This window comes from Glycine max, chromosome 11 (assembly GCF_000004515.6).
Source record: "Glycine max cultivar Williams 82 chromosome 11, Glycine_max_v4.0, whole genome shotgun sequence".
Taxonomy (NCBI): domain Eukaryota; kingdom Viridiplantae; phylum Streptophyta; class Magnoliopsida; order Fabales; family Fabaceae; genus Glycine; species Glycine max.
In genome coordinates, this window is record NC_038247.2 from 36,827,002 (window position 1) to 36,848,142 (window position 21,141).

A 21,141-nucleotide genomic window follows, 5' to 3' on the forward strand; every position below is an offset into this window, starting at 1 on the left:
TGCTCGAGTAGGGAGACGATTGTTAATTTTTTGGATGAATTGTGTAAACGTAATAGAATGACTGGCGTAAAAAAATATTGGGGTCGTACATGTGTACGTCGATCCTTGAACTGGATCGTCTACAATGTGACCATTTTGGTAAATGATGGTCGCAATTTCTTTAGGTGGAGCCATGGTGGTGGAAATGGTGTGAGAGTTACGAATCGAGTTTTGTTTTGTGAGAAAATTTTTGTGTGTGATATGTTGTTGTCAAATGGTGATATTATATATAGGCTGAGAAAGTTTAGTACCAAAGTTAGATTGAAATGTTAGGTGGAAGAGTTAGATTGGAAGGTTAGGTAAGATAGTTAGATCGGAAGGTTAGGTGGGAGGGTTAGACAGCAAAGTTAGTTACGACGGTTAGGTAGGAGAGTTAGATAGGACATTAAGTGCATGTGAGTAAATTAGTGTACACATATGAGTGAACAGTATGAAACCTCACACATTAATATACATGACAGACTGTTTGTTTAATCATGATTGTTGACCACAGTGTTCCGTATCGCATGCCAAGGTCACATGGATTGTTCAGAAACATGTTAATGGGATAAACATACACATGTGAGTGAATAGTGTGCAATACCACACTTTAATGGGGTGTCAGTGCATGTGAGGGTTAGGTCTGACATTGCTCCATATCTCTGAAATGATGCATATGTAGACTATTATTACTGAAGTAAATTAAAAATAACAACTTCAAAGCATGCAACAACTACAACTAGATAATAAAGATGGAGAAAAACTTCAATGCAATACAACAACAAAATATATTAAATTATTCATTCTAATTTCATGGTATTCTCCAGCTTCGTTCCATGTCGGCCCAACTTAGGTCATTAACTTGAGTAGGTGATAATGAATTATGAACATCAACTTTAAGTTCCATACATATTACACTTCTCATATTGAGAAATGTATGAAACATGCATGAGACACCTTCTTCGTCAATAATTTGAATTGCCCTATATTGAACTTCACCATTTAATTGATATACAGGACAATGATACCAAAAGGCATTAATTATAGGCGTAACACCATTATCCATAATTGATGACTGTATTGCAATGATTATATTTGGCAACACTCAGCAATTTACACACGTCTCTAAAAAAAATAAATGTCGCACCAGTAAAACTGATATGACATGGACAACTCAATTTTTTTCACTCTGATAATTATAATGGACTTTTGTTCCATCAATTACCAGGGATAGATCACAGTTGAAATTGACAACACTCAGCAATTTACACACTTCTGCATATGTTTGTGTTTACTACGACGACCAAATTTGCAATACTAATGAGGGCACCACCTTCGTTAGTAACAACACAAAAACTTTCATGGTCGACAAGGTCATAACCTTTACACAATTGCTTGAACTTGTTCACCAAAAATTAAACATTGACCCAGAACAACATATCCAACATCTCCATTTTCGGTGCCCTATATTTGAGTCAGGACAACGTTATATGTACATATCTTTTATTCTGCGAGATGATGTTGATGTTCGACAAATGTTCAACATTTTTTACAACAACCCATCACTATCATTTGTGGAGTTATTTGCCATAATCTGTCACAATAATAACCCACCAGGCAACCAACATGGCTCAACCTCTAATCTTAAGGACTTCTCAGATGAATACGAGACTTGTTGGCTCAAAAACCATGATAGTGATACGGACTCCTCTTTCGGGCCCGAAGGAAGTAACCAGTCTCCATCCCACGAACCTATATTCAAACGGGATTGGTAATCTACAGATCATTCATGTCTAAGTTATTTCTTCTTTGAGATTTTCATGTAATGTCTTATGTCTGTCTTCAGTTATCACTTTACGTATTGAAATAACTTTTCCTTTAAATTTAAATTAGCAATTTTCAGTTTACCCACTTTTACTGCAGTAGTTGACATGGTAACATAACTGTCAAAATTCACAATACTTTGTCATTTACACTACACTGTTTTAAAAATTAAATGTTTCATCTACAAAACTGACATGAAATGGACAACTCATAATCTCTTTATTCACTTTGAAAATAATTATGGATGTTTGCTGCTTTAATTATAAGGAAAAAATCACAATCCAAATTGACAATACTCTGCAATTTGCACACGTCTTTAAAAATTAAATGTCTCACTTGCAAAACTGCCATGAAATGGACAGCTCATAATCTCTTTATTCACTCTTAAAATCATCATGAACGTCTGCTGCTTTAATTACATGGGAAAAATCACAGTCCAAATTAACAACACTCTGCATTATGAGTTGTCCATTTCATGTCAGTTTTACAGGTGATACATTTAATTTTTAGAGACGTGTGCAAAACTGACATGAGATGGACAACTCATAATCTCTTTGTTCACTCTGAAATTATAATGAACGTCTGCTACATCACTTACTAGGAAAAAAGAAACATTGGATTCCAATACACATCAACGTGACAGAATACTCATACAACTATAAATAACATAACACAGACACAATACAAATACATAATCTCATACAACATAATTTCACAAACCAAATTCAATCTTATTACTATGTCATTTTTGGGAGAAACAAGCAGTCAGACCATTACTAACTCCAGATTAGCTTTCATTTTTCCAAATGGATCAATCAGTCACAACCAAACTGGTGTTTATTTTCAAAGTCTCATTCCAACACCAATGCGAGTTCCTAACAACTGTTCTTTTGATACACTCAAGCGTAGAATGCACAACACCCTTCAACTAACCAACGATCAATTACTGGATGAAATCTACTACCGACAACCATTCATAGATGCAAGTCAACAATATTTTTTTCAATCTTTACAATTGAAAAATGATGATGATGTTTACACAATGTTAATGTGCAATGAGCAATACTCATGTGTTGGCCCTATAGAATTATTATGTACCATTATTAGAACACCGAATGCTATACTCAACCTGCTTCAATCAACCATCACTCCTACTCATGATGCAATTATGTATTACAACAGGAAGTGGAACATACCACGTCAAGGTGAGTTTTTGGGTTACTCCTTTAAGTAATCTAAATAGAAGAAGACATGTATTCTGCACAACATATTTCAGATCCTCATTAGTTTTGTTATATTTGCGTTGTAATTGTAATTTTCAATATGTTTCATTATTGTCGAGTATCATTTCAGTTACTATAATTTGAGTATCATTTCAGTTACTACTAACTAATTTTATTATTTTTTAATTACAAGAACATACAAAAATTAACAAAACATAAATTTAACTACACAATTACATATAACATAAATAAAAAAATATACTCTAATTTTATCCAATTTTTATATTTTTCTTTATATGTATATTTCTCTTTAAAAAAATTATAAAATAATATTACATAAATTAATTTAATAAATAATTTTAAAATCAATTAAAAATAATTTTATATAATATAATATTTAATTTTAATAAAATATAAACTTATTTATAAAAAGAAGGAAGAAGGGAAGTCGGGGTGCCAATACCCGACTTCCGTGAAAAGCTTCAAACAGATGTAGTTTGGGAAAATATTCCCAAACTAGTGTATATTAGGCATTTTTTGGAGAGAGAGAGTGTAGTATGGTAAAAAAAAACCCAGTCTAACTTTCCTGCCTTAACGTAGGATCTCAATCTTAACCGTTCTTTTAATATATATCAACAATTGAAAATGATGTCACCTGATCACTTTAAGTGATGACTTATGAACAAAGATAACAAACATGTGTGCTGGGTCAAAGTGAGGAAGAAACAAAAGTTAAAAACTTAAAATTAATATTAAAGCTTCCAATACATGTGTCAACATCTAAAACAAGATATTAATCTAACAACCCATGTAATTGGAACAAAGGTTTAACTTTGGCATCTTCACGTTAGAAGATTCGGATCTCAATCTCAACGGTTCTTTCAATATATATTAGTCATTATGAATGATGCTACATCATCACTTAAATAACAACAGAAACTCATAATAAAACTTATAATATATCATAGACTTAAAACAAAAATCAGATATATATTAAGAATCTAAAAATTATTTAAGCTTTTTTCCCATACTTAAGAAATTTAAGAGATTATATCCTGTAACTAATATTTTTGGTAACTTAACAGGAAGTCATCTGCACTTGTTTATGGTATTGTTTAGTTAGTCATACTTTGAGTAATATGCAACAATAACTTACAATTTAAATTCCAGTAAATATATGGAAACAATACATTAAACATTTGATTCAGCTGAAAATATAGCAGTGAGAGGTACAGCTGAGAAGCTCTCATCAAGCCACCATCTCAACCCCATCACTCTTACAAGAATCAGTTTCCATAGCTCTTCTCTGTACAGTCTTATAGGTGTACCTTTTGGACACCAAGAGAAAGACACACAGAACAAAAGCATTTATGACAGCTAGCATCCAATAAAACTTATCCAAACGGCTTGAATTTATGTCCTTTCCAATCCAACTTTTGCCAGTTTTCCCCGTGACATGTTCCACAATGATGATTAAAAAGCTACTTAAGAAAAATCCTACTCCAAGTACACTAAGATACAAGGCCATTCCTATGCTTCTCATTGAGTCAGGAACTTCGTCATAGAAATACTCTTGCAAGCCAACTAGAGAAAACGAATCTCCAACGCCTAGAATCAAGTATTGGGGTATCAACCACAACACACTCATAGTCTCATGTCCAACCATTAATCTTAATCTCTTTTTTTCTACTAAGGCAGCAACAACCATGAGTATGACTGATAATGTCATGCCAATGCCAATCCTCCTAAGGATGTTGATGCCTCTTTCATTACCCGTGACTTTCCTCAGAATTGGAACAACAATCCTATCATATATTGGGACAGCTATTAAGGTACCAACTGCTGCAACAGAGGCCATGGAAGCTGGTGGGATTTTGAAACTGTCGCTTATCTCTAAGTTGGTAGCGGCTGCTTGTTTAACAAAGAGTGTCTGGCCTTGTCCCACACATACTCCAATTGTTAATGAAGTTAGCCATATGGGAATTATATTTAGAACAAGTTTTGTTTCCTCCACTCTACTCACTGTTGCTAATCTCCATGGATTGTACTTCTGCTCAACACGTTTTTCTTCAATTATTGCAGCCTTGTCAAGAAACCTATTCATTTAATTGATTTGCATTACTTTCGATGAATGAATTTAATAGACATGCATTGTCAATATGAAAGTTTTTATACGGGCAACCAATCAAAAATCATGTTTCTATTAACTTTTAAGATAATTATTATAAAAATCAACAAACAAACTAATACGATTCATTCTGATTGTGATTAGATAAAAGTGTAAAAGAAGACCTTTACACCGACATCTTTCATTAAATTCTAATAATAAAAAAAATTGTCTCAATCAGACAAGGTAAATAGGCGATATATACCTGAGCCTGTTAGTGTGGCTCAGAAGCCTTCCTTGGGTCCTCTCTAACTCAGGGACCTCATGTAATAATGAAGGATTTGAAGGACAAGAAAGATTCCTTTTCCTTATTGCTGCAATTAAGACCTGAAAAATCGGTGTTAAAGGGTTTCCTTCTGCCCTCCTGTACCTGTAAAAAGGTTTTCCCACACAGAAAGCTACGACAGTGAGAGCCATAAGAATAGCGAGGATAAGAGTAGCAACTCCCCAGCTGACAAAATCTTGAACATAAACAATCACCGTTGCACCAAGCAGCAATGCAAAGCACAGTGCAAAGTTCCACCAGTTAAAGAAAGACATCTTCTTCTTCCTTTCTTCCAAGTGGTCATCATCAAATTGATCTGCTCCAAAGCTTTCCAAGCATGGTTTGTATCCTCCAGTACCAAAGGAGATGCAGTAAAGGGCAAGGAAGAAAACCACTTCATGAACCTTCCTAGGCTCTTGGCATATCTTAGTGTTGCAAGGCTTTAGACTTGGGATGAATTGAGACATGATCAACAGGCTTAATCCCTGGTTTGACATCATGAAATGAACCATATATATTTTCCATGACTAGAGTATATAATTATATAAACAAAAATTACAGCCTGAGGTGTGCCAAATTGATCAAACAATAGATATAATATGTGTAAAAGGATAAGTTACAAAGTTATAATAAAAGATGTAGAGCAATGAATAGGGGGGAAAAGTAGATTGATTTACCATAAGGTATACAAAGGAAGAAAACAGGACCATATAAAATCGACCAGTGTAAGCATCAGCAACAAATCCCCCAACCAGAGGCATAAGGGTTGTTGTTCCTGACCAGTAGTTCACATTCTTGCTTGCTGTACTGAGGTCTTCATGCATCACTTTAGTCAGGTACGAGATAAGATTACTGGCTATACTAAAGTAGCTTACCCTTTCACTAAATTCAATTGCTGTTCCAAATTGCAACAAAACCGCCAAGTTAATGTTGTGCTCATGTTAGTCAAACACATTTATTACACATTTTTATATATCTACTAGTCCAAAACCAAGAACATAACCAATAAAAGAATAAGAAATTTTTCCTGAAATTGTGCAGAGGATTAGACGGAAAAGAGGAATATTTTATTTTCTCTAGTTTTTGAATGCATCTTTGCTTTGAAGATCATTTCTATGCTAACACTTTTTTCGCTGAAAACTGGTTTCTAACTTTGATCCCTGAATTGTTCATATGGGTGGCCAATAAAAGTCCAAATCTTCTATGAGATCATTGAGCTGCCACTTGTCTTTTTGACATTCATGAACACCTTTTATTAATTTATGATGGAAATAAAGCGCTATAAAATGAACTACGAAGCAGTGTTGAAATTATTGTTTTACTTTTTTAAAACCATAGTTGCAAACTTGAAATGAAAATGTTGGTACATTAAACTAAGCTCATGTGAGCAGGTATCTTACTGAGGACAAAGAGGGAGGCTTTCCATACACCAGTGGAAGCACGGAGGGGAACTCTGCCTTTATAATCCACAGATGCATCATGCACCCATTTCTCTTCACTTTCTTCAATTCTGCCTTCATTTCTCTTCTCCATTTCTTGCTCCATCTTTACAAATGGAAAGTGCAAAGTAAAAGGGTCCTCGCTTGGGATGGAACGTTATATAGACATAGGAAAAAGGTTAATAGCTTGTCTATGCCTTTGGTTGGTACACTTGGTACACTTAAATGCATTTAGTTTTTTTATCAAGTTGTTAGTAATGTTAATTGTTACTCCATGTATATATAAATCCAATTATCTAATATATTAATATAATACAATTTGTGAATAATTTTTTTTTATATATATATATAGGTGGTGATTATAATCATTTTCATGATTTATAGAATATCGATATCCATTAAAGAAAGAGGATTCGCAGACACTTATTTTATGTGATACTCTATAAAAATTTAATTGAATTATGAATCATTTATATTCTATATTAATACATTAATTACATCAAATAACATTTAAATGAAATTATATTAATATGAATTTAAATTTAAAAATTTGGAAAAAAAATTGTTTTAGAGATTTTTTTAAGAAAATAACTCCAGCACATTTTCTTATCATAATAAAAGTCATGAATTAATTATTTCAGTACTCTAATTAAATTACTGAACTTTTTTTACATCTAATCTAATATAATAAAATTTGTAAATAACTTTTTTGTTCGGGTTCGGTACCCACGTCATGATCAGATAGTTGCTTTCGCTTGAAGTATACAATAGACGAGAGAGAGAGGAGTTCGTAAAACACGTGTCATAATGTGATATTTGTAAATGTTTGATTCGGTTAAGAACAGTATATATTATATATTAATACATTAAATATAAAAAATTAATTACATTAATTTATGAAAATTAATTATTATTTTAATGAAATTAAATTAATTAATTTAAATTTGCATTTGAAAATTTTGACAACAATTTCTTTTGAGAGTTTTTATAAAAAAAAAGGTAATTATATAACATTTTCTTATCATAATAAAAGTCATGAATTTATTGTAGTTAAATTACTGACCTATTTTGACATATTAAAAAAATTTTAAACACCCATTTGATTTTAAATTTAAACCTAAATTAAGTTGTCAAACATTGTATTTGTTTTCTCCCTCTCATAAATGCTCTTAATGTCAATTCTCACTTCACGCTTTAATCGTCACCAGAAAATTGAATGAAGATGATGTTTACAATTTTTTCTCTTAATTTGTTTTTCATAAGTTTTTTCCTCCTTCGTGGCAAGCAAAATTATAGGTCATAATCCATATATATTCTACGGTTGTTTTTTTATTTATTCATTTCAACAAAAAATTATTACAAGTCTTTCCCATTTTCTCCTTTAGCAAAATTATATTACAAAGTCTTCTTGCATACTCCTTTGGAAGATTCATCTTGATGCTCATATGAATATTCTTTGTAACTTAAATAGGAGAAGAGAGAACAACTCACTCGTCATAAATTCATATTTATTGTCAATGTTATTGCTATAGTTCTCACTTTCATATACCATATTTTTTTATACTTAAAGAATATTAATCAATCATTTTTTTTATTAATTTTGGTCATAAAGAATTTTAATTCATTTTTATGTTCTTTTATTTGTTTTTCCATGTAGAGCAAACATAAAAAAGAAAGAGCTACATTGTTATAGAACTGCATTTGCACCTTTGTAAGGGAGCATTCCTTACACATCCCTTTTGTATTACAAACTTTATGTTCTCTCTTATTATTACTATTTGGCTTACCCAAAAAAACATGTGAACAATATTTATATCAGCGAAAAATAATTATTCTTTAGCTAAGACGAAGTCACATGATATCTTTTAATGGTTGACTATTATGCAAGTTTGCTTACACGTATGAGTATGAATACATAGATTTTTTAAATAGAATGCAATAGTCAAGCTAAGAAGGGATGTCAAAATAAGGTAAGGGGTTGAAAAAATTATCAATCAACAATAATTTCAAAGACAATGATGAAATGATTTTTTTTTTATATTATTAGATGTGGATGATAGACACGGTATGTGCATTTAGATACCCATGGGGTAAGAACACAACTCACACGAGTATGAGTATGGATACAAAGATTTTTAAGAACACAACTCACACGGTATGAGTACAAATATTTTTAAAATTCCGAGCATAAAAATTCAATTATTTTATTTTATTTTTATGATGTCAATAATTTTTATACATTTTTATAATAATTAATAATAAAAAAAATTAAGATAATTAAGTTAGAGTAATTTATGCGGTTAGAATAATTTATTATGCATTTGTTATAAATATTTATTATACACATTTTTTTATAATTAAAAAAATATTTTAATGAGATATTAATTTAATTAATATCATTTTTATAATTACTACTATTTATTTATCATTTTTTTATATTAATTAAAATGCATGTAATCAACACGGGTATGTGTATTTAGTTACTCATGGGGTAATAAGGACACAATTTGTACAGGTATCAGTATGGATACATGGATTTTTTACAAGTGAAGCTATAAAAAAAATTAATTATTATTCATTTTATTTGTAAGATGTGAATAATTTTTTTACATTTTTTATAAGATGTTCATGGATATATATTTAAATTTAATTATAAAAAGGATATTATAATTTTAAAAAATTTGAATGACACATTGTTAACTCTTTGACAATTATATCAAATTTGTCACAAGTGGTAAAATACTTAGAAATATGAGTGTCAAATCCACAAGGACTTTATACTTAGATTAATGTAAATTCAATTTGCAAGCAAGAGATAAGACATTTAAAATAAAAGATAAGGAAAGATAGAAGATAAGATAAAGACTTAAAAGAAAAGATAAAAGATTTAAGGTAAAATGTTTGTGCAAGAATGCATGGGCATAAAATAATCATTTTATGTCTAGAATGACTTTCTTATGAAATTCTTTTTTTTTTTGTTATATTAGAAGTTATTCTCTTCTGAATCTCTAACCCCTAAACTTAATGCATGCATATTTACTTTGAATCTTATTTAAAAGTTATCCTCTCTCGAACGTCTAATCCCTAACAGAATATAAAGACAAATAATGCAAGATAATAGAATAGAAAAATATGAAAAAGAATCATGTTGCATTGATAAATATGAAGTACATCATACATTACTTTGACTTTTTAAGCTTGTCAGACCCTAACTAGTGGTTTATCTACTCATCCTCATGACCATTAACGACTTTACAACGAGAGGAGTGAAAGAAAGGAAGAAAATGATTTCCCTTACAGGTTCTGTGTGGTGTCCTTTGTGCTTGACTTGACTTCCTTTTTATAGTTTGTTGTAGTGGACTTGGGTCTTGACGCTAAAAATCTTTCTTTTTCATATATTTTTTATCTTTTTCTCTTTTAATTTATTTTTTTCATATTTGCAAGCCACAAATAATAAAAATATCAATTTTTATCATTTAAGTCAAAAATAACTATTAAATAAATATTTTTAATATATTTTTATTATAAAAAATAACTCATATTTAATATTTATCAAATATTAGTTTGATTAATATCATTTTTATAAATAATATTATTTATTTATTTATTAATTTTTCATATTAATTAAAATGTGAGAAATAGACACGGGTATGAGTGTAAATATAATAACATTTTAAAAGTATGAGTATAAAAACCAATACTATAATATCTTACCTGAATCTTACTCATTATTTGAATTTAAGTTTTAAATTAAAAATATAATTAAAAACAGTATTTCATGATTTTTTAAACTAGAATCTCTTACATATATATAATTTTTATTTATTTTTATTTTTACCTTACATAATTCATAATTATTTTTTATTTCTATCGTTCACTCATTGTATTCTAAAAATATATTTGTCATTAATACCTTTCTCTTTTTATTAATATGTTTTCTTTCTTCTTTTGAGCGATATTTTTAGTTTAAAAATATTTAATAAAAGAAACGATTAAATCTTATAAAAAGAAACCAATACTACTTCTAACTCCTGATCTTATAAATAAAAATAAAAATAAAAATATATTAATTTTTATTAGCAAAATGATGATTCGACCAAACAATCTCTTCTTTTTTCCTTTCATCAAATTTCAATCTTATATCTCCATATAAACATAATGCTTTAACTAGTACACGAAAGTGCATATCATGGTTCTTTTGTCTGTCAATAACTACAAGCATTGCACAGTGTATATACGAAGAAGTAGACCATTATCTTGCAATAATGAGTCAAGCTAGTATTTACAGTGAATTATCCCGTTAAATAATCATCCACTGTGATAGGAATGCTTAATTGTCTGGCAAATACAGCTCTTATATTTGTTTTGTATTATATTAATTGCATAAAAATGAATTTGAATTATAATTGAATATGTTTTGTTGTTTTGAATGCATGTAGTTATGCAACTTCTTTTTTATGTATAACATCACCATTTCCTATTAATCAGGGATAAAAGCATATTCAAATTCATTTAGAAGAAGCTCCTGTCTCTGACTCTGACACAGTAGATGCGCCCTACGTTCTTTCTCCAAATTGAATCAGATTCTTCTCTTAAATTTAAAGCACATGATGCACTCTTGCACCATATGGGGTCTAAATCATTTAATACGCATAGCCCGCATGTCAAAATCAAACACTTCACATAGAGCAATCACTGTCATTGATAAGTTAAACAGAAAAGAAAATTGATATCCAATGATTCAAGAAAAAAGAAAAAAAAAATGTTTTCTGTTTGGTTTCTGATAGAGTCCTGTAAACTATTCTACCACTTCTCCTAAAAAAATACCATTAAGGTTACCAATAAAAGATAAGGAATTTGGGAAAAGTGTGGTGGGTAACTAAAAGGTGAGAGTTTGGGAATTGGATTGGATGTGGGTTAGTGGATGACAGCACTATGACTTTGGATGGATAATAAAATTTGACTAAATAAATTTGAGTGGAGGGGAAACAAGAGCAAGTTAGCAAGGTCATAATTAGTTATACATGCATGACATTATAGATGAATGGAAAAACAAACACCAATTTGAATTAAGGGTGGACATAAATGGAGAATGAAACGTTGAGTTTTGGTTCTTGGGATGAAATCTGCGGGTGGAGATGGAGTCCGACAGTGAGAGTGCATATGTTCGTCCTATCAATTCCCAAAGTCCAAACAAGAATAATCAAAATTCATTTTTCGTCCCCCACAATCTTTAGTGTATGCATATATCATAATGTCAATCACACTAACAGTAATAGATAATAACCTCGAAAGAAAAACTTCAGTATGCAAATCATCTACGCTATTTTAGTACTTTTTTTTCCTATAACTAAAATTTGTAGTAATTAAATATTTTTAATATATATAAATTATATTATAATTAAAGTGTATAATAAATAGATATATTTCAGTACATAAATTATATTTTAGATTTATCATAAATAATTTAAATTGTGATATAATATTGTTTTTAATTATTAATAATTTTGAAACAAATGTTAAATTTTTATTTAAAAATAAAGATGATAGATCAAAAAGAAATAGATAATTAAGAGGATTCAGACTTAATATAAAAAGTAAAAAAAAGTCATATATATTCATATAATTTTTTAAGTGATTATATAACATTAAATTTTGATAACTGATGTTTGATTATATAATTTAGATGTAATCACAACAGTTTCATATGATATGTATTGTTTCTCATATAAAATTATTATTATTTATTTATTAATAAATATTAATTAATAATTTATTAATTTTTATTAGTGAAACATGATTCATCTCTCTTCTCCAAAATTATATGAGAAGCACTATATGCAATGTTAATAAGGTAAACCCAGATGAATTGTTCCAACTTAAGGGGGGAATTGGAAGATAGGTTGTGTTTTCCCATAGACCATTAAGAAGTTCTCCCACTTAAATAGTCAGCACCTCAGATTCAAAAATATTTTATTTTGAAATTTACATATTTAAAAACCAAAAACTTGAAGTCACGTTAAACGAACATAAACAGATAACATCAAGTCGAAGAGATAATAGCCAGGTGATCCATATGGTCATATTTTTTTATTTTATTTTATTTTATTACTCTAAGTTGGTTAAGCTAATAAGGTTACGTGATTGTTGGGATAAACAAAACACCAACGAAGACGACAGGGAAAGGAAAAATTGGAGAATTCTTAATCTCAAAAATTTTTCTATTGACCTTTAAAAGAAATCAATCAAACACATTTTTAAGATTTTTTTCAAATCAGATATTAGAAAATCAAACTAATCATATTTTCCAATTTTCAAAAATACGAAAACTACTTTTTTTAAAAATACAAAATATTTTATCAAATCAAATGTCACTTAATATTTGAATTAAAAAAATCATGCATTGTTATTTTCACCTTACATACCGGGAAATATAACATGAAGATATTAATATGCCTTCTTTAATTCGCCATAGTTACAAAAAATATATAAAAGAAAGAATTCCGACGAAGCTGAGAATTATAGCCTCATCATGTCAGAAAGAACACGGTACCCGATCCATTTGAGTTTCATTATTTCCATGACATTTCAGAAAACCTGATTATATATCTATTTTGTGACAAGAAAAGGGAACATGGTTCCTTCCGAAGCAGATGCCACGCATAAAGCTTTAACAGAGCCTGTTCTTTAACTAAAAATAACAGTGGATGTTAATTACAAGATATTTTATATTCCCAACCCTTTTTCTAAGTCTAGATTCCTTAATTATCAGCCTAAAGTGTAATCAATAATATAAACTACCTACGTTATCATAGAAACTACATCCATAATTATTTTAAGGTCACGGCCGGCCTGAGGGAAGCCCTACATTTAAAGGGAAATAAAATTGTCAAGTGGAATAAGGGCTCTAATTAACAACACTTATTGCTGCATCTCCTCTGTTAAATGTATTCTTAATAATGAAATTAGAGGAATCTAAGAAGAGATTATATGATAAAGTTTTACCAATGTGGTTCACACTTAATATTCTATTCTCGAATTAGTACTTAATTATAATGACTTTCTTATCATAATGTTGGCCAATTCCAACCTCGCCTTCTCGGATATGATTAACTAAGGGCTCTAATTAACAAATTATTCGAATGGGTTTTTTTTTTAAGAGGTTTACAATTATTTTGCGGCTATACTTACGTACTTGAATATTCGTAAATATATAATGTTTTAGATTGACATTTCATAGAGCCATATCTACCAATGGATTGGATTCTTCCAAATTATTGAATGTTAATTATATTTTAGTTATTATTTTATGGTTCTAGACAAAAGGAGCTGGTATGGTATCATTCTTGATACTTTATTAGAAAAAGAGAACCCATATTGTGAAAACATCTGCTACGGTGATTATTTATTTTTAAGTTCTATGGCATATATTCAAAGTGTTCACACAAATCCTCCTCAGTACAAAAAAAAAAAAAAGTGTTGAGAAAAACACTGATAGTATAGTAGATTATTCCACGCCTGGACAGTTTTTTTATGGTACGAGATCCACATATTTTTTTACATAAAACCTCTTTGTAGCTGTTTGACAGAACGTGTTTCACACGAATCGGAACAATTCAAGAATAGTAATTCCAAGATGAAAAAAAAATATGTTTATCTAAGCCTACCCAAAAAAAAAATGTGTTTGATAACTCAAGTTTTATTTTTCGTCTCAAAAAATTTTGGTTACTTTTCATCTTAAAATTTTATTAAAACCTACCAAATTTATAAAAAAAAGTATTATTAATATTATTAAAAAGCATATATTTAATAAATTATATAATTTCTAACGAAATTATATAATTTTTTTTATCAAAACATTTACTATAAATCTAATCCCTATTGCAAAACAATATTATGTCATTTCTTTTTCATTTTTTCTCCTAAAATTCATGCTTAAAATATTAATTTCAAAGAAAAATGCTACCCAGAAAATCCACCTTTGTAACTTTTTTTTTTTTGTCGTTTATAACTTATATATATGTCTCGCATTAATTGAACTTTATTGGGCCTTCATTTCTCAACCCATAAGAAATTAATTAGGAGTGATGCTAGCCCAGTTAGCTTTTTTTTTTTTTTACACAACTAGCCCGGTTAGCTTGTTACACGAAAGATCAACAATTTGGGACTGCTGCTTCCTGGCACTTCCCAAGCTTCAAGTTGCTTCCTGCATTTTTTTTTATATATTTTTTCAATCTTTTAGATTGATCATTCTCGGAGCCAAAAAGAGAATTAATTCTGAAAGACAAAAGAAAGTGCAGGAAAACAACTGAGAAGTGTAAGAAGCAATAGCCATAATTTGGATACGCTTATTTGAAGAAGAGGAAGGAAAGAAAAAAAAAAATTCTATTAAAGGACTTCAGAGTAAATGTTTTCTCTTTTTTTTTTTCTGAAAATAACTATTTTTTAGTAACTAAAGAAATTAGTCTAAGATGGCGAGTTTTTGGACTACTAATTCTCTCAAGAACAGACACTCCGTTTATATCAAAAACAAATTTTTTATTTCCACACATTTTATCAAATATTATCTATGTAGATAAAAAAAATTACCAACATTTTTACACATTAATGGAATCATTTTTAAAAAATTCTTCACCATTTTTACATATCAATTAATAAAAGAAAACTGCTTTCAAATAGTTGTCCAGTACTATAATGCACTCTGAAAGTGTTCACAAGAAAAACGAAAGCCCTCTCACAATATAATTATATGGAAGTTGTTCAGTACCGTATTTTTTTCAGAGTAGCTAGCAATATTATTCAGTTTATGAGAACTGTCAAATTTTTTTCTGGTTAATATATAGTTAAAAGAAATTTTAACAGCTAGTTAAGATATACTAATTAATGAAAAAATAATATCAGACAAACTCGCATTTTACAGATGATATTATTATTAAATGATTTATTTTATTTAATACTTTTTTTAATATATTGGTAATCAAGGACCTAAAAAAATTTAATTGAGGAACACTAAACACTATTAAATACTTTTAATACTTAAGAAGACAAATATTAGATAACGTGTGTTTTTAATATCATAAATATTTTTCAATGAATTTTAATGTCATAAGAATTCTGATTAACAATTACCTTTTTTCTTGATTCATTACCTATTGTATTTGTAATCAAGTACAAAATCAATCAATCAGAGTATAGGATGTGTTTAAAAAAGTATTAGGCTGAACATAATCCTCATTTTTCCGAATCTAATAGTATTACTACTTCTCTAATTGTAGTTTTGGAATGTGTAAGTGCACAAAGATTTATGGGTGTTTGAATTTTCATCCACACAACTCAAAGGTGAATACAATTATAAATGAGACGGTTAAGAGTTTTATAAACGTAATTTCACAACAGATTATTATAATCATTGTCATGGTAACAGTTTCATCATGATCTTTCATATTATGAAAAATTACAGATAAATGCAATCAATCTACAACAATTATGATTATGATCATGATACAGTCGTGGAGGCCACAAAAAAAACTTATCAAGTATGAAAAGTTTATGGTACTTATCTTGGGATAATATTATTACCTCACACAAGAAAGCTACTTTTCATAAACATAATTAATCCATATGTATCATCATCGTCGTCCATTATTTTTCTTTCTCGAACCTTTATTCATCAATTTCAATGGTGCACATCCTATATATGTGACATTATGTATACAAAATATATGTACCATTAGCATTTACATTATTTTATCATGGCCATCAAGCTGCATGCATGCTTCTATAGTTCTTATCACATTATTAGCATGGCTGGTTACCACCAAACTAACAGAGGGTAATCAACAAGAATCCCGATGATAAAATTACATAAATTTCAGTTTTTGAACTACCCCCACCATCACCCAAATGGAGAATAACAGAATCATTGTCGATGTTTCACAAAATTTCAGGAAAAAAAAAACAAGAAAAACAGCCAGTAATGTTCTTGTTCCGAATTCAACCCCAATGGTAGACTTAGACTCCAAGCAGAACTCATTTCGGGTAAACCTAGAGAGGATATTGGATTTTCAACACCAGAATCTCCAATGACTACGATCTTGAAGAGATAAGTCGTATTCATTGTCCACTATGTATGCCATGCTTCCACCACCCGAGACCTGCCCCATTGGAAAATGATTTTCCAAAATCAAGTACACATACATACATGCATGTCAACAATCACATCATCAAAAGATTCAAAACATAACAAAAGAGATAACGAGAGAGAAATTAAGATGAATTATTGTGACACTAGCAAGTGTAACTACCAAAACAATGGAAAAGATGATGAAGGGTACTAACCATATAAAAAGGTGGTGAAAGCAAAGTGGGGTGATGATGACGGATGAATGCAGTGATTGAAGATTCAAAGTTGGGCGAGAAAGAGAGAGAACAAAATGCACTTTGAAAGGCCGACAACGAGTTGGTGCAAACAGAATAAACGGACAAGCATTTTGAACTGCCATTCGTGTGGAATACATTACGCGAACCTCGGCACTGTTACTTTTCCATTTCCTTTAGGGTTTTTTTATCATGTGCACGTAAAAGTTAGAATAATGATGTTCCTTCCAATGTTTCTCTCCATCTCTCTTCTTCTCTTGCACTGCTCTGCCAATCACTTTTTTTTTTTTTTTATTTCTCACAACACATACACACCAATCATTTTTTTTCTTCTTCTAAATGTCATATTCTTAATAAAATTTGACTATACCAACATATCATTTCATTGATTTGAGTGATCCAGCTCTCGGTGAATTTTTTAATAGTGATCCGTCAACAGTCTAATGAATATTCATACTCGAAACCAATTTACGGTAATCCAAAAAAAATCTTGACTATAACGATAATTGTTTGAATTTATTAACATATAACAAAATTTATCGAATTTAAGGAAAAAATTGTGACCGGGAGCATTTCCAATGAGGGTGCTTACACAAATTGTTTAACTTTAAGCAACGCTACTTAACTTTTTTTTACTATAACATATGACATAGTGTTGCTAATATAAGTATGTTACTTATATAAATAATTGTTCTTTAACAAGTTTATATTATGAATAACATATTTTTAAACATTGTAAGATCCACAAAATTAAGTTAAACACTTATTTTAGCAACCTTAGTGTTAGAATGAATTCTTGTATAGAGTGTTTAAAGCTAAGATAAATTATAAGATCTATAAAATTAAGATAAATAATTCATTTAACCAACTTTGTATTGGAGATACTCATAGGTGAAATTAAGTGAAAAAGAATGAGAGAAAATTGAAAATAACCTCAAATCAAAAGGGTTATTTATTTGGGCTTTTGTTGTTTTTAAAGAAAAATTTTATTCTTTTCTTTTTCTTTATATCTTTTTCTATAACAGCGATGACTTATTTATATCGAAGAATCTAATTAGTCACTTTTAATGAGATATTTCTTCTTAATTATTTTTTTTCATTTATAAATTTGAATCCGAGACTTTTAAGAAATTCATAGTTGATTTTTCTTGGACCAACGTGGTGTTGGTCCTTTTTTTTATCCCCTACTATAATCATCTATTATTAGTTTTTTTTGAGTGAAAATTCATAAGAGGGTATTTTACCTTTTATTCTTACATAATAAATTAAAATATTCATTTTTAAGTGAGAAAAAAAATTCTCAAAATAAAATAGAGTTTATGCAGTGTTAATGTAAAGATTTTTACAATATTTATCAATTAAAAATCATCTTAAAAATAAATTTGTAAGTAATTATTAGAAAAGTCAATAATATTATATACATGATCATTTATTATGAAATAACAATATAAAAAAATTTACGCTGTTAGTGTATTTAAATTATATTATGTAGTTTCTCTTACATTGAGTATTTCATAATTTATTTTTAATTTTTATAATTATTATTACTTAAATTTAGACCATTTAAATTTGAATTTAAAAATCAATATTTATATTTTAACACATAATATCAAATTAATAAATTCATTCCATATTGTTTAGCGAACGTCATATAGTCATGTTGGAAAAGAAAAAACATCTTTTCTTTTATCAAATACAATTATTTTTTTCTTCTCTCTCCAGTTACATGTCTTTTTTTTATCATTAAATGAAATTACTTTACTGACTCACTTTAGAGGAGCTTTTATCAAGTTACCAATTATATTGATCTAAATTCTAATTCCAAATTAATAGGCATAGCAATGATATCTTAACTCAAATAATTTATATGTGCTTACTAACAAAATTAAATTTTCAACTCAATTTTTAAAAATATTTTTTCATTTATTAGTTACTGCATATTAAACTAATGAGTTTAAGTACAATAAAGCATTGAATTATTCTAAAAGAATAAATAAATACATAATCCTTTAATGACTGAATAGTTACATTAATTTAATCATACTGTAAAAATCAAATAAAAAATAATATGAAAACAAATTTTCAATTTAATCTTTTTTCCTAATATTTCTTTCTTAATTATTTCAACATTTCTCTCTCACATCATTAAAAATATTAATTGATTTCTTTTAGCCCTTACTCCACACCACAATGTGTGTGTTAATTTTTTGTTTCTCTTAAATAAAAGTGATTATTTTAGTTTCCTAATTTGGAAATATTTCACTTTGAATCCTTATTAGAGACGACTAGAATCATTGCAAATTAGAGACCAAAAAGTGAACTATTTCTAAAATATGGTGATTGAAAAATTATTTTTTTATTTGGGAGAAAAAAATAAATTGAAGATTAAAAACTAAATGATTTCCCCCTAAAACTAATTTAAATGGAACTTCAAAACATTAATTCCAATTCCTCCCTGTCCTGAAAGCAAATAGCCAGAGGATTGCTAATATTAGACTAGGCATTGTATTGTATATATAGACTGTTCTCCCACCCCACCAACATGGCAACCTTTGTTTTTTCTCTTCCATTATTTCACTCTCAGGTCCCTTGCCGAGTTGAATTTGTCACTTTCTGAACTTTAAACCAAAGCAACGGTCCTTTTCCACTTCCTCTCCAATCTTCATCAACCAGCTCAATTGAAAGTAACCGATGTTTTCATCGACCCTAAAAATAAACCTGCGCGTTAGGCGGCTTGATGAAAAAAAAAAAAGTTTAATTTTAAGGGTTTTAACAAGTCATAATCCTTTTTTAAGGGTTTTGATTAGTCAATAATTAATATTTGACTTTCAACTTATGAAATGTACATGAATCAAAATCTTGATTAAGATCTTAACTAGCAAAACAAGAATTATATAACCAATTTCGATTTGGTTATCAACCAATTAAATACAACTAGATAACTTAGCTTTCTTGAACACATATAAATACTTGCAAATAAAATATTTATTCTTTTTTTTTTTACCAATGGTTAACACAAGTAATAACCAATTTTGATTTGGTTATCAACCAACTAAATACAACTAACAAGAAAACTTAGCTTTCTTGAACACATAAATACTTGTAAAAGAAACATTTATTCACTTTTTTACCAACAATGATTAACACAAGTAATAACGGTTTATGTTCTTTAACCATGTGATTTAGGATTTGAATTCTTGCTAGTCCTTGGGTATGAAAAAAATATGTTTTGAAAATGAAATATTCATCTTGTATGCATTCACAGCAAATTAATACCATATTCAGGGAATAATCATAGCAAATTAATATCATGTTTAGGGGGGAAAAATATTTGTTCATTTTAATATTGAAGAAACCAAATTGTAGATATGGACTATTCATCCAATTAGATCAATGAAAGCAAATAAAAAGATGTAAAGAATCGCAAAGTCAGAAGAAAAAATAATGAAATAATTGAAAAGATAACTTGAAAATAAATTAATTAGAATTTAAATGGCAAATAGACAAAAATAATGGGCCAATTTAACCTAGTCTGACGAGTAACAGGCCCAGTCAGCCCAGCTCGCTTTCTATACTTTGGCCCACCGGACCTACTCATTTTACAGCTCTATGTCCAAGAGATCAAAACTAGCTGAGGGGATCATGAAGCATACATAACCAGGGAGGGACTCCAGTGACAAAGTTCCCCATTTTAGCCAATTGTCCTCTCTAAAGGCGTGTGTATAAGCAAGAAATTCCAATATTTCGCATATAAGTGTTGATGATCATGTACTTCACTTTTGAATATGAGTGTATATAAAAATAATAAAAAAGTGTAGATAATTGCCT

General features: G+C 29.1%; 1 protein-coding gene across 1 annotated transcript; it reads right to left on the reverse strand.

Annotated features, from left to right (window-relative positions):
* Positions 1–4,241: 4,241 nt before the first annotated feature.
* On the reverse strand, positions 4,242–7,148 carry LOC102670061 (protein NRT1/ PTR FAMILY 5.6). Its single transcript, XM_006591300.4, has 4 exons — positions 6,898–7,148; positions 6,175–6,392; positions 5,438–5,982; positions 4,242–5,161 (listed from the first exon to the last, which is right to left on the reverse strand). Exons 1-4 carry the CDS (start codon positions 7,040–7,042, stop codon positions 4,315–4,317), a joined length of 1,755 nt encoding a protein of 584 aa, XP_006591363.1. The 5' UTR covers positions 7,043–7,148; the 3' UTR covers positions 4,242–4,314.
* Between the last annotated feature and the right edge of the window lie 13,993 nt (positions 7,149–21,141).